The sequence below is a fragment of the Phodopus roborovskii genome, unplaced genomic scaffold (assembly GCF_943737965.1).
Source record: "Phodopus roborovskii unplaced genomic scaffold, PHOROB, whole genome shotgun sequence".
In the NCBI taxonomy this organism is placed as follows: Eukaryota; Metazoa; Chordata; class Mammalia; order Rodentia; family Cricetidae; genus Phodopus; species Phodopus roborovskii.
The window spans coordinates 320,813-333,941 of record NW_026126682.1 but is presented as its reverse complement, the minus strand read 5'-3'; the positions used below and the strand labels follow the sequence as shown (position 1 = coordinate 333,941).

Sequence of the window (13,129 nt, the reverse complement as noted above, 5' to 3'; positions counted from 1 at the left end):
CCATTAAGAATCCCAGTGTTGTACTTGTAAGACATTGTACTGATGATGAGCATTTCTACGTGTGAACTTTCACTTCTCTCTTCTTAGCTTTCTTCTCTTCTGATCTCTTTCTTTCTTTCTTTCTTTCTTTCTTTCAATTCTTTACATATCGATCCCGGTTCCCTCTCCCTCCCTTCCGCTCCCCCCCCCTGTCTATTCTGATATTCTTGTCCCTGGATAGTTAACAGCATTCCTTTCTAAAGTACTTTGGTCAGGGTGTCTAAGAACCTATGGTCCCGAGCTTATGTATGCCAGGGACTGAACAGAGCTCAGAAACCAGTTTAGTTCAATTGTTTGCCGAAGCAAAGTACTGAGTACAAAACAGAAACCCAAGTTTCTTTTCTTTGTCTCTCCTGTCTTTTGTTTTTGATTCTTGATTTTTACTTCTGTTAGATAATTTAGTTAATCCTGCTTAACTATTGACAAATTTCTGTGATTTGCCTACAAAATTTCTCTTGTTTGGTTTTATACTTCTACCTTGGGTCACAGCAATCAAACTAACACCATCAATCTTGCATGGCAAGAAATTTTATTTTCTCAGCCATTTTGCCCATCCTGGATGTTTTAAATATGTTGGTCATTCAGATTTGAATTCTTAATCCTGATGACTCTCAGTGTCTTCTTATGTCAGACAAAAGCTGTCCTTTTTCACATTTGTTCCCTGTGTAGTGATGGCCTTCCACAGAGAAGACAATAAGCAGTTCACTCCTGAGTTAATGACCATCGCTATTATATATTGGGTTAAAATAGAATATGCTTTAGTTAAAAAAAAGTTTACTTTTATTTTTTCAGATGTATTTTTCTGTGAGGCAATCCATTTTTAAATCAAACACAGGTAGATATATAAAGTAAAAGGCTGTTGGCCTTCATTTTTGACTAAAATATTGGATGTATTCTGCATCAAGCCAATTCAAGGCCCATGTCTGTCCCTTTCTAATGAGAAGCATGGGACCATGTAGCAAGTACACATGAAAGCTACTGATTCCTCCTAACCAACTCCCAGATGTGCAGCTCTTGGCTCGATTACTTTTTTATTTGATATTATGGCACATCCTGAATCAATCTTTATAGTGAAGGATAGTAAAACCATGTTCAGTAAGAAAATCTGTGTTTATATAAATTGCCCAAGAGAACATTTGATAGAATGATGATTTATGTACCATCTTCTTGGCCACAGAAATCTGGAGTGCAGACATAGAAAAAGCACAGCTGTGTGAAAACAATCCTGTACTCAAGACTTGATGTTGGAGGTACCCAACTTAACTAACATAGAAGGACTGAATCATGGAAGCAGTGCAAATATACATTTCTACATGGTTTTATTTTTAGGTGTTCATCACCCATACAAGGCACATTCAATTTTAAGGCCATCTGACCTACATAATGAATGCTAGGACTTAGAACAGCCCTATTACTGAGGATAAAATGTGAATTCACTGTAACCAAGAAGGGGAAACAATATTATGAGAACAGAACTGTTTCTGTTGTACAAATAACTGATGAGGAACAATTCCCATGGTAACTATCATGTTTCTGGACTTCATATGACTATGATGTGGGTCTTCTCAAACTTGAATTTCTGATTATAAATGAAATACTGCTTTATAATATCAGACATCAAAATTTAAACAAAAATATACCTATCCAGTGAACATGGGCCTAGATTTCATTTTATTTTTCATAAACATCCGAATAGGTGCTGGACAGTTTTTTATTTCCTCATGTGTCATTCACTCTCACAGGAGACACTAGGAAGACAGCAGATGATGCTCTCTGTAGGTGTTTATGGGTACATGGTTTGGGTGGATGAATGAATGAATGAATGAATGAATGAATGAATGAAAGAATGAATGCAGTGTCCTAGCCCTTTCCTGCCTATCTGTGAGGCAACTGTCTTCTGACTCACTGACTGTTATCAGAATCATGCTGTCTTCCTTGCTGTTCAAATCAGTATTAGGTAATTCTAGGGAGAGTGAATGCTGGATCCATTCTCATGGACATACAGCACTGCCTTGAGTGTTTTCACTGAAGGGAAAAGGGGCATGCCTTTGCTTATAATGTATTCCAAGTCTCTTTCTTGTTGTGTAATGACTACAGAAAGTAAGAGCTCCTTTTCCTTTCATAACCTTGTAACTTGATTACAGACAAGAAGGTTGCATTGAGAATAAATGACTTAAAGAATAAGTTAAACATCTTGGGTGCTACAAACACCAGTGATATTGACTTGCAAAAAGTCATGGGAGATCCTTATGGGCTGTAAGGTGGGTATTATAAAGAAAATGGAATTTAAACCTAGGACAAAACATGTAAGTGCATTGATTTGCACAAGAAAGCTTCACTAAATAAAAAAAAAAAAAAAAAGAATAAGTGCAGAATAGAATATGGACAAGAGGACTGAGGAAGCTTCCCCTCAGGAATCATCTTGCTGGTGTGTAAAATGGTGGGTAAAGGTATTTTTTGTCAACGATGAATTCACTCATGGAACCCACATAGTGGGAGCCAGTTGTCCTATGACTTCCACATGCATGCATGGCACATGTACTTCATGGCACATGTACTGCATGTGCACACAAAACAACAAACAAACAGACTGATAAAATAAACTTGAATAGAAAACACGGTGGTGGTTCCAGGAATGACAGCAGACAGAATTGTGGAAGGACAATTTTGGGGGTCCAAATGTCTGGATGTCCCCATCATCTTTCCTCAAAGGTAAAATGTCTGCTTGAACTACAATAAATGATTATCAGATATTTAGAAGAAGGGAGAAATTCATGCATTTGCATGCTTGTAAACTTAACTCATGTATGATCTTTCAAGTATTTTAAACAAAACATTCTAACATGGTTGAAAAACTTACAAATAAAATATGTAAAAATCTGCTTACCCATAAATATTTAATAAGATTACTTTTTCACTGAAATAATTGTCTCCATAAGATAATGAAGGTATGGTACATGAATGTATGTGAGTTGTGTGTGTGCAACTTCTGCTTATTGCACTGTATGTTATGTGGTAGTTTAGCATCCTAACACTTAAATCAAAAGCCTCTAAAATTTTTAATATTTTTACCGCATCTCACTGCATATGGATGCTGTTTGGGCTCACGGGACTGGGACATGTCATTGGTCTACTGAACCCACCTTTGCTTAGCATCTGGGAAGTTTTAAAAATGGTTCAAATTGTGTGGTAAACACAAATACTATCACTGCGCTTCATCTTCCATTTGATAGAAAATAGAGCTTGTAAGTTAGTGTTGGCTATTGAAATGACAAGCACAGTAACATAAAAAAGTGACTGACCTCCAGAGTTGCTTCAATCCCACTGACCCTGCTGTGAGAAACCCTGTGTCGTGCTAGTCACCCAGGCAACTCATGGCTGCTTGGACAAGCAATAGACATCTAAGTAATTTCACAGTTCAGCATCAAAGAGAAGCTAAGCTATAAGAAGGAATATTAACATTACTTTGTTAATGAAAAGCAGAAAGATGCCACAGGAAACCACTGTAATGTATGTGCATGTGACATGGCATGTGTTCAAATGTAGAGAGGAAATGAAGAAGTAAAATGATGGTAAGAAAGGAGAGATGTGTGTGACAGGTCAAGGTGAAGGCCTGTGGTATGTAGAGATTGTGTATCACAGGTCAAAGTTATGGCCTGGAGTATGTAATCCCAACATTCTGGAAGGATGAGATGTTATCAGACACAGAAAATCCTCCTAGTCAGTGAAGAGAGCAGGAGTCCCAAACACTGTCAAGGAGAACCAGATACAAGGGATGGGGGAAAGAAAAAGGAACTGGGGGGGGGGGGGAGCGTCTGCTGTGAGACACTGTCAGAGAGATAAATGTGGGGTCTAACACTGCAACAAAGAAAATGAAGACAAAGCATGTGTTTCTGGGTCACCACTGAAGAAATGGTGATACGGGTTTGTGATGAGTTGTCTATAAGGACAGATAGATAGATAGATAGATAGATAGATTTATCAGTAGAGGGTTATAGTGCTGGAATGATATAATTATCATAACTAGGAAAGATAGCAAATAGAGGGGGCCACTTGAGTGGAAAATTAGTGAATCAATGCTGTTAAAGAATAATATATAGCCAGGCATTGGTGACTCACTCCTTTAATCCCATCACTCGGGAGGCAGAGGGAAGCAGATCTCTGTAAGTCAGAGGCCAGCCTGGTCTACAGAGCATGTTCTAGGGCAGGCTCAGAGAAACCCTGTCCCGAAAAACAAAAACAAACAAAAAAGAGTAACATATAAATCTTAGTATTATTTAAATTAACACAAAGACAATGGAATGTCTATGTATAATGTGTATCACTTTAGTGAATCTGGCTGATGCAAAAAATAGAAAGGTCACAAGTACATGGAAATAGTCATTTGAAAGACAAAGAAATCTAACAAAGACACAATAGAGAACTAAAGACAATCAGGACAGGATAACAGCATGTGTCACACACACACACACACACACACACACACACACACACACCAGTGTCAGGGGCAGTGGTAAGAGTGTTCTCATCACCAGCTGTCACTACAACAGTCCACAGAGTAGATGCCTTTGGCTAGAAGGTTTTCCCATGCCTCATGGGAGGCCTTGAGTTAATGGCAACTATATCCTCCCCACCAGAGCCTAGTCCTGCCTAATGAAGAGAAACAGGGAGGAGAACTATATGGTATGGAGCCTTTTTTGTCTCAATTATTTCTTTCTGAAGCTTCTAACTTGCTATACATGCATAGAAAATATTGCCTATTGGAAGCCTCAGAACTTGAAACTTCCTTAATTACACCATGCTGTTCTTCCATGAGTGAGCCAGTGTCACTCTGGAGTCATCACATTTGTCTTCTGCCATGCCACTCTGGTCAAAGGCCAGTAGCCCCTCTAGGACCTTCTACTGGGCTACAAATAGTCATGATGGCTGTGCAGACTATGGCCTCTACACCTCATTTGATTCTACAAAGGTGAAAACAGCTTTTGGTTTGGTATTATCGCAGGGAAGGCTTCTGGTATGGTCTGAATTGCCCATCTACCAGTATCATAAAATCACAGACATCAGGAAACACCTATGTTTGCCTTACCAGGGAGCATCCGTATATGTAAGCAGAGTTAACTCTGTGGGCAACACTGCACAGAGCACAGCCTGTGTAACCCGCACAATCTTCACAGCTGTCTTTCAAGTCCCCAGATTATTCCCACCTTTTGGAAGAAAAGTAAGGCAGAAAATAAGCAGAAAGGCCACATCAGCATTTGAAGCTAGTTCTGCCTAAAATCAAATCAAGTGCTCATTAAGTACAGGCATTGATGACCGAGTATCCGCTACCCATTGAAAGCATTCCTGTGGCTCTCCCCTCTGAATTATATGTATCTATTTGTAGATATAAAATGCATGATCAAATATGTCCAGAGCATGAAAATGAGTTATTTGATCACTAAGCGTATCTTAAACTTACCCTCAACTGTAGATTCCTTTAAACTTAGGATTGTGTTGATAGTTAGGAAACAGCCTTGTAGGAATGCCATATTGTTCACTGAACTATTTAGTGGCTGGTTTAGAAGAGACCATCTATCAAAGAATTCTAGCATTTAGACAGAGAGCCCTGCTGAATATTCAGTCATGATGATGGCGGCAGCATAGAACTGCATGGAGGGACCTGGGAGGTGTTCTTGGCTGTATCTGTTCAGATAGGCATGCTTTAAAAAAAAAAAAAAAGACTTTTTTTTTTTTTTTTACTCCACTTTAATGTCGACTGGTATACTGATATGGATTGTTTTTCTATTGTTTAATTAGATTCATTAGGGCGAAAGTTCTCTCGTGTGTATGCGCTAGGCTGTTCACTGTGTGTCATTGATAAGTGTATCTTCCAATGTAAATAAGTGCAGGACACATGCACAGTACTCATTGAATTACTTAGCACCGTTGTACACCGTCATAATTGCATGGTGTGATTATGAAAGGGAAAGAAAAGGTAGTGGGAAGGGACACACACAGGGCAGCGTTTTCTGAACCGTACACTACTCTGTTGTCACATGTTTGTTTACGTGTTTGGTTTTGGTTTTGCAGGTGAAGACAGATGACAGAGTGGTGAAGATGGACCTGGGTTTACTCTTCCTCAGAGTGCGCAAATCAGATGCTGGGACCTATTTTTGCCAGACAGTAGAGCACAGCTTTGTCCACACTGTGCGTAAAATCACGCTGGAGGTAGTAGAAGAGCAGAAAGTGCAGGGGATGTTTCATAAGGACCAGGAGGAGGAAAGACATCACAAGATGCCCTGCCCGCCCTTGAGCAGTGTGCCTCCGGGCACAAAATCCTGGTACAAGGAGTTCTTGCAGCTGATTGGCTACAGCAACTTCCAGAGAGTAGAAGAATACTGCGAAAAGGTGTGGTGTACAGACAAGAAGAGGAAAAAGCTTAAAATGTCTCCCTCCAAGTGGAAGTACGCCAACCCCCAGGAAAAGAGGCTCCGCTCCAAGCCCGAGCATTTCCGCCTGCCGCGGCACACATTGGACTCCTGAGGGCGCCCTCTGCTGGCTGCCGCGGGACCAAGCGTGGGAATTTTTAAAGAAAAGAGAGGCAGCATGCAAAATCCTTCCAGTGTTTCACAGAGCTTTCTGTAGTGCAGAGAGGGGGAAGGTGTTTTAAGTTATTCTGCATTCTCATCTTACTGTACAAACCGCTCACAGTACGAGTACTCATACGCGTGTATTGCTCAAAAGGCTTCACTTTGTATTTATCAACACATGACCGTGGCTGCAATTTTGAGTTTGAGCTGCTTTTCAGGGAGATTATTTCACCATTGGAATATTTAATATAATTATAATAATAAAGGAAACGTTATAGATTTTCATAATCATGAAAAATGTAAAACTGAAACTACTTTAGTCTTTCTGGAGTTTTCCTTGCAACCATATAGTAAAATGCACAGAATATCAGATACTTCAGGATTTTCTAGTGAACTTTCTGTTCTGCTTCTGATTTTTTTTAAGCCATGAGTTTTAAGTAGTTGTGTTGTGATTGCTATAAACCAACTGTAAAAGCAACATGCTACGTGCCATTCTGAGGCCTGTTCCTTCCATGAGACATTCATTAAACTGTATTAAATATTTCTATTTTATAAACAAGGCAAATCGTTTAAATTTCATTGCAGTGTGGAAAGGAAGAAATCCTCTCAGAAAGATATTTTCAAATAGTGTGAACGAATTTTAATCAAAAGGTTCAGGTTGCCCTCTTGTGGTAGAAGAATACATAGTTGCTTATAGAGCTTTTCCCACAATTACCCAGCAAAGATTTGAAAAATTGTATGAGCAGATACACCTAGTTCATTTTCAGAAAACACAAAAAGAAAAACTCTGATGCTTACATCATGATTTAACATGAAAATGTTATGCTTGTAGATAACTCATGACTTCACAATACAGTGAAGATTTTAGCCTCATTTGATCGTTTAAAATGTAAAAGGCAAGCTTGTTGTTAGCCCCTCCCCGAGACCTGAAATTATCTGGAAGTGTGCTTTTCTGTACAGAAGTCATCAAAGTGTTTTCCTCTCGTTTTCTATGACCAAAAATTGTTTATTGGGCTCATCTGACTACTGAAATATTCATTGTCTTTGTCTTATAAATACTACCAAGATTTATATTTTTCAGAATGTTTATTTCTTGAAGTCTTCCTCTTTGTATTTTAAAGAGTTAGCAGCTACCTTTCTAAAATATGAGAGCTTTATGATACTTTTCACTTAAATAAGAGTAAAGCAAGAGCAGTGTACATAAAAAACATTAAAGAATAGCTGTTCACACATTACATTTAAATATTTATGTCTGCTATCTCAGTATACCATATAATAAGGAATATAAAGTGTTGAAAACTTCTAATGGCTTTATTTTTCACCCTAAATGAGTATTACTCATACCACTTACACAAATACTTTACAGAGTTTTGGTGTGTGTGTGTGTGTGTGTGTATGTGTGTGGTGATATTTTGTTTATGATCTAATAAAATTTGTCTGGAGATCAGAATGCAAAGATAGCCACAGCCATAGAGACCAGGCAGTGGGGCACACACCTTTAATCCCAGAACTCAGGAGGCAAATGTATCTCTATGAGTTCAAGGCTATCCAAAGCTATATGAGAGCTAATCAGTCTAACAGAGAAACAGGGATCACACCTATAATCCTAGCACTGGAGAGGTATATGAGACAGGAGCAGGGTCTCAGAGCTGGCATTCATTCTCCAGCCACATTGAGGACAAGAAGACATTCAATCTCTAGCCATGCTGAGGATTCATGGAGTCAGGATCCCCATCCCCAAGTCTGAGGTAGAAGTAAGAGCTAGTGGCTGGCTGCTTTGCTTCCCTGATCTTCAGGCAAGCTTTATTGGATCATAAACAATGTATCACCCCAGTTTTTAAAGTGCAGAATTTCTAAAACATATAAAGAAAAAATTCACATCCTGGGTAAAGCCTACATATTGTAGACCTTGCAATCCACTGGGGGTCACTGTTGTCCACCAATAGTAATTGAAGAAAAGCTTGTATTAGAAACTTTTAAATACTGTATTTCAGGAACACACAAAGGGTGGAGAGGGAAATTGGGAATTAAAACCATAAACACATCTCACTAGTTCCTAAGGAATATATATGTCTATAATATTCCAAGTGAACAGATAAATCGATGCAAGAAATTTTGAAACAATTCTTCTCTAAGCTTATTAAAGATAAGGAAACATTTTTGCTATTAGATCTATGTTAAATAATAAAATAAGTATGTGTTTATATGTGCTATATTCATGTATTGTACATGTTCCCACCACCTGTTTACAGTAGCAGCTTAAGACAACTAGTAGCGCAAAGAGAGAGACAGAGAGAGAGAGAGAGAGAGAGAGAGAGAGAGAGAGAGAGAGAGAGACGTTTCCAAGGATACAGCAGATAGAATACTGTCCTCTCTGGTCCTCTCTCCTTCTGACCACCCTTGCTTGTAGATTCCTGAATAGTGTTAAGATAAATTGCTAACCCTTTCCAAAGTTCAAAACAACTGAATAAAAATCTGCTAAGTGTTTTTGAAAATCTAAAGCCCACTGTAAGCACCACCATCCTTGTGTTGGCCCGGAGGTTAGGATTCAAAAAGACTCTCCTTTGAAAAGAATTCCACTGAAAACAGGACATGACAACCTAGAACCAGGCAGGATGTCAATATGACTCTGTCAAAGGTGACAAGAGCTCACCCTGAGCCACCAAGACATGGCTTTGACAAAGAAAATGTGTCCTCAAATCACACAGCTGACCTAGGATTCTAACCACCCATCCTTATCCCTTTGTGTGCCCGGTCTCCTGCTTCACCAGAGCCTGAGGTACCACAAAATGAGCTACCCTTTCCCTCAACATCATGCTACCAACTTAGGTGTAGACCCAGACACATCAGGAAGTCCCCACTTAAAAGAGATGCCATGACTTTGGGAACTGTTTCCATGTCTGATGTTCTGTGATGCAATCTTTCTTTTTTGCATTAAATAATGAATATGTCAGGGAGAAAGTTTCAATTTCGAGAAACAGGAAAGGAAACAAAAGAAATATATACCAATAAACCTAGAGCAGGGGATTAAAGTCTACATTGGTTTGTGTGTCTCAATGCACAGAATATATGGGATCTATACTATACATTTCACTAAGTGTATTCCTTTCCACAACTGGCTAAATCTGTGAGATGTTTCTATTGAATGTTTTGCAATTGCTGTGGGATGTAGGGTTTTGTAAATTTTCATAGTAATTATTAATATTTGTAAAACTTGTACAATAGAACAAATTATTTTGAATGTTAGTCTTAAGCATGAGAGAAACAGCAGTTGTCCTTAGAAATGATAGCTTTGGCCTGTCAAACATATGGGGTAGTTAATGCTATATAGATAACTTATGTCCTGGGTAAATATACATCTGTGTTGAAAAGTTCCCTTTAAATATACTCCTCATTTTCCAGGCCCACAATTGCTGATTTGACTCAGATATAATTGTTATATTCTCCACAAACTCTCTTTTGTTTGCAGCAGCATCACTGTATACTGGTATCTTGTTATCATATTGTCTTGGGAGGACAGCCTCACATATTGGCTTTCATTATGTGTAAAAAGGCTTAGATCTCAACTAGAGCACATGCTGGAGTGTCTTTGTCTTGTGGTATCTCTTGTCTGTTTGGCAGGGTCTATGAAGCATGTACCATCGTGTTTCTCTCCACTAATGATAGCTCTGAGACCGATCATCACCTGATGATAGGTAACAGGGACCAGTGACTGTGTGTGTCCTTGACTGTTGCATAGATCCACCACCCTACACTACACAAAGTCTGTACTATTAAATGGAATTTCTATCTGGTTCACCATAGATTAAAAAGAAATAAATATTCTCCAAAATGTTAAGTGCTATCTGAGAAATATTTTCTATCTTTCTTCCTTCTTTCTTTCCTCCCTTCCTCCCTCTCTTTTTCTCCTTTCCTCCCTTTCTCCATTCTTCCCCCTCCTTACTTTGCTTGTTCCCGTCCTTCCTTTCTTTCCCAGATGAACACTCTCTTATATCTAGCCTGATGTGGGCTGCAATGTGCAGCTGAAGGGCTTTCTTTAAGTTAGAGTGGAATTTAATGTTTTTTTTCTGTGAAATTGACAAGTTTTCCAAGAAGGAAAAATACCATTAACCCCTCCTTAGAGCAGCAGAGTTTAATTGAGCCATACTAGATTTCTGTGATGTTCAGGTATGGCTCAGTCTCGCATCAGCCTTCATAGTCAAGGTGCTTCGTCATCTATCCTCCAGCCATCCAAATCACTAGGCCAGTCCTCGGTGTCTAGCACCAAGGACCCTAGCACCAAGAAGAGACCTACAACCTAGCAGGGCATATCTGTGTTGTGTCCTGAACCATGTCAGTTTAGGTGTAAGTTCAATGGATTTATAAGACTATGACGGTCCTTGTAGCTATGAAACTCAAGACAACCCTCACATTAGACTTAACCTCTCACAAGTATACCTTAAGTCTTATCTCCAAGTCAACTCTAGATCGTGTCAAGTTGACAATAAACATAACCATCACATCCTTGTGGCTAAAATCATCTTGAAACAAAAGAAAAACCAACAACACGCAGAAAACATACATTTAATTTAAAATATATCACAATCTACACAGTCTACAATATTGCATGACATTGCTATTGAAACAATCACAGAACAAAAATTTTTAATGGAGAGCCATATAATTACAACATAATCTTTAGACTACTAATTTTCAACAAGTGTGTGAATAAAAGACAATATTTTAGTGACTGACAAACTGCCAATACAGGTGGGCAGTTTAAAGTTTCCTGCCTTGCTGAGGAGTCTGCCAGACACGCTATGGCCTATGGGCTGAAGATGGAGCATTACAGAAGAACTTCGGGTGACTGACCAGGCGAGTTGTCTCTGCCATTTCTAGAGTGTATATATTATCTTTCTGTGGTTGGAGTTGAAGACAGATAGTTGTGGTCATAGTTTTCTTAATTAAAATTAAAGGTAAGTGACATATAAGACTTTAGACTCACAAAGATAGGATAGATGATGAAATATTTTCTTTAATTACTGACGTTAATGGACTAAATATTGTTAACTATGATTCTTATTTGATAACTGTCTTTGTCATATGTAATTTTACTATGTTAAAGTTAAAGCCCTCCTTTTTATTTTAGACAGAAAAGAGATGATGGGAGATGTCATTCTGTAAATATGTTTCTCTTATTAGTTAATTAATTGGCAAAATAGGCAGGACTAGGAGACAAGGAGGATTCTGGCAGATGTAGAAGGGGATATTCAAGATGTAGGAACTTGAGAAGAAGGTCTGGGCCCTCTCTCTGGTAAGATAAGAGCACGTGGAAATATTTAGATTGATATCAATGGGTTAGTATTTAAGACAAAGCTAGCCGCCAATAAGAAGTTCTAGCCTTTGGCCAACAGCTTTACCAAAAAAAAAAAAAAAAAAAAAAAAAAAAAGACAATCTTTTGAATAGATGTTGTAAATGTCTGATATACACATGCCGAAGCATGAAGGTGAGGACAAAGGCATGGTCTTATGTAGCCCAGGATAGTCTCCTTAAACTGTTTGTTTTCTCTTGGCTTTCTTGACAGTCTTTAAGGGATTTATTTAGTTCTTCTTTAAGGACCTCTGTCATCTTCATAAAGTTGGTTATAAGTTCATTTTCTTATGCTTCCACTGTGTTGTAATATTTGTGTCTTGTTGAAGTAGGACAGCTGGGTTCTGGTGGTGACCTACTGCCCTGGCTGTTGTTGATGGTATTCTTATACTTACATTTAGACATCTGGATTTGAAGTGATTATAGGTGTAGGTCACAATTTCTGGGTTTGTCTTTGTTGAGTGGGTGTTTTCTTCCTTAGTTTCTATTTCCTCTCTAGTCTGCTGGCTGGAGTGGCCTGTGGTTGAGTAGAGAGGCTCTTCTCCTGAGTTGGAAGATGGACTTCTGATGTCTTAGATGGGCTCTGGTCCAGCAGGGGGCTGCCGCCAAGGTGGAGGCTGGAGTTCTGGCTATGTGCATGGCTTCTTATCAAGCTGGAGATTCTCTCAGATTCAATATTCTGGCCTGGCTACTGTGTAAGAGGTTTTTGTCTGGTTTTCAGGGAGCTGGCCTGGTTCTGGGCTTCACGATGCTTGTCTGGATCCTGGGGTTCAAGATACTGGCCTGGCCTCTGGTGCGGTTAGAGGCTTCTGCCAGAAGTGAGGACAGGGATATGGAGACAAGGAGAAGGGGGCAGTTGGGGTTATCAGGCAAGGTGGAGAAGTGGTCTTAGCTCAGGTTCAGGGAGCTGGCCTGGCCTCAGGTGGAGAAGGAGGTTTCCATCAGAGGTGTAAACAGAATAAGGTTACCCCAAGGCTGGTCTTAAATTCTTCATGCACTCCTGAACTTCTGATTCTTTTGTCTCTACCTCATAAGTGCTAAGATTATAGGCAAAACAACTTCACAGTATATTTCTTGAAAGACTCAAGAGTTGGGAAGGTCAAGGGAGAATTTGAGGATAAATAACAAAGCATAAGCAATAGTTAAAGCAATAAATAATTTATATTGATGA

The 13,129-nt window shown here is 39.1% G+C and overlaps 1 protein-coding gene across 1 annotated transcript in view; it reads left to right on the top strand.

Moving 5' to 3' along the window:
- Sema3e (semaphorin 3E) overlaps positions 1–7,679 on the top strand; it is a 226,146-nt gene extending 218,467 nt beyond the window's left edge. The window contains exon 17 of the mRNA XM_051174604.1: positions 6,109–7,679. Coding sequence (XP_051030561.1) covers positions 6,109–6,561 — 453 coding nt within the window. The 3' untranslated portion in view covers positions 6,562–7,679. The remainder of the gene's footprint in view (positions 1–6,108) is intronic.
- The last annotated feature ends 5,450 nt before the right edge of the window (positions 7,680–13,129 follow it).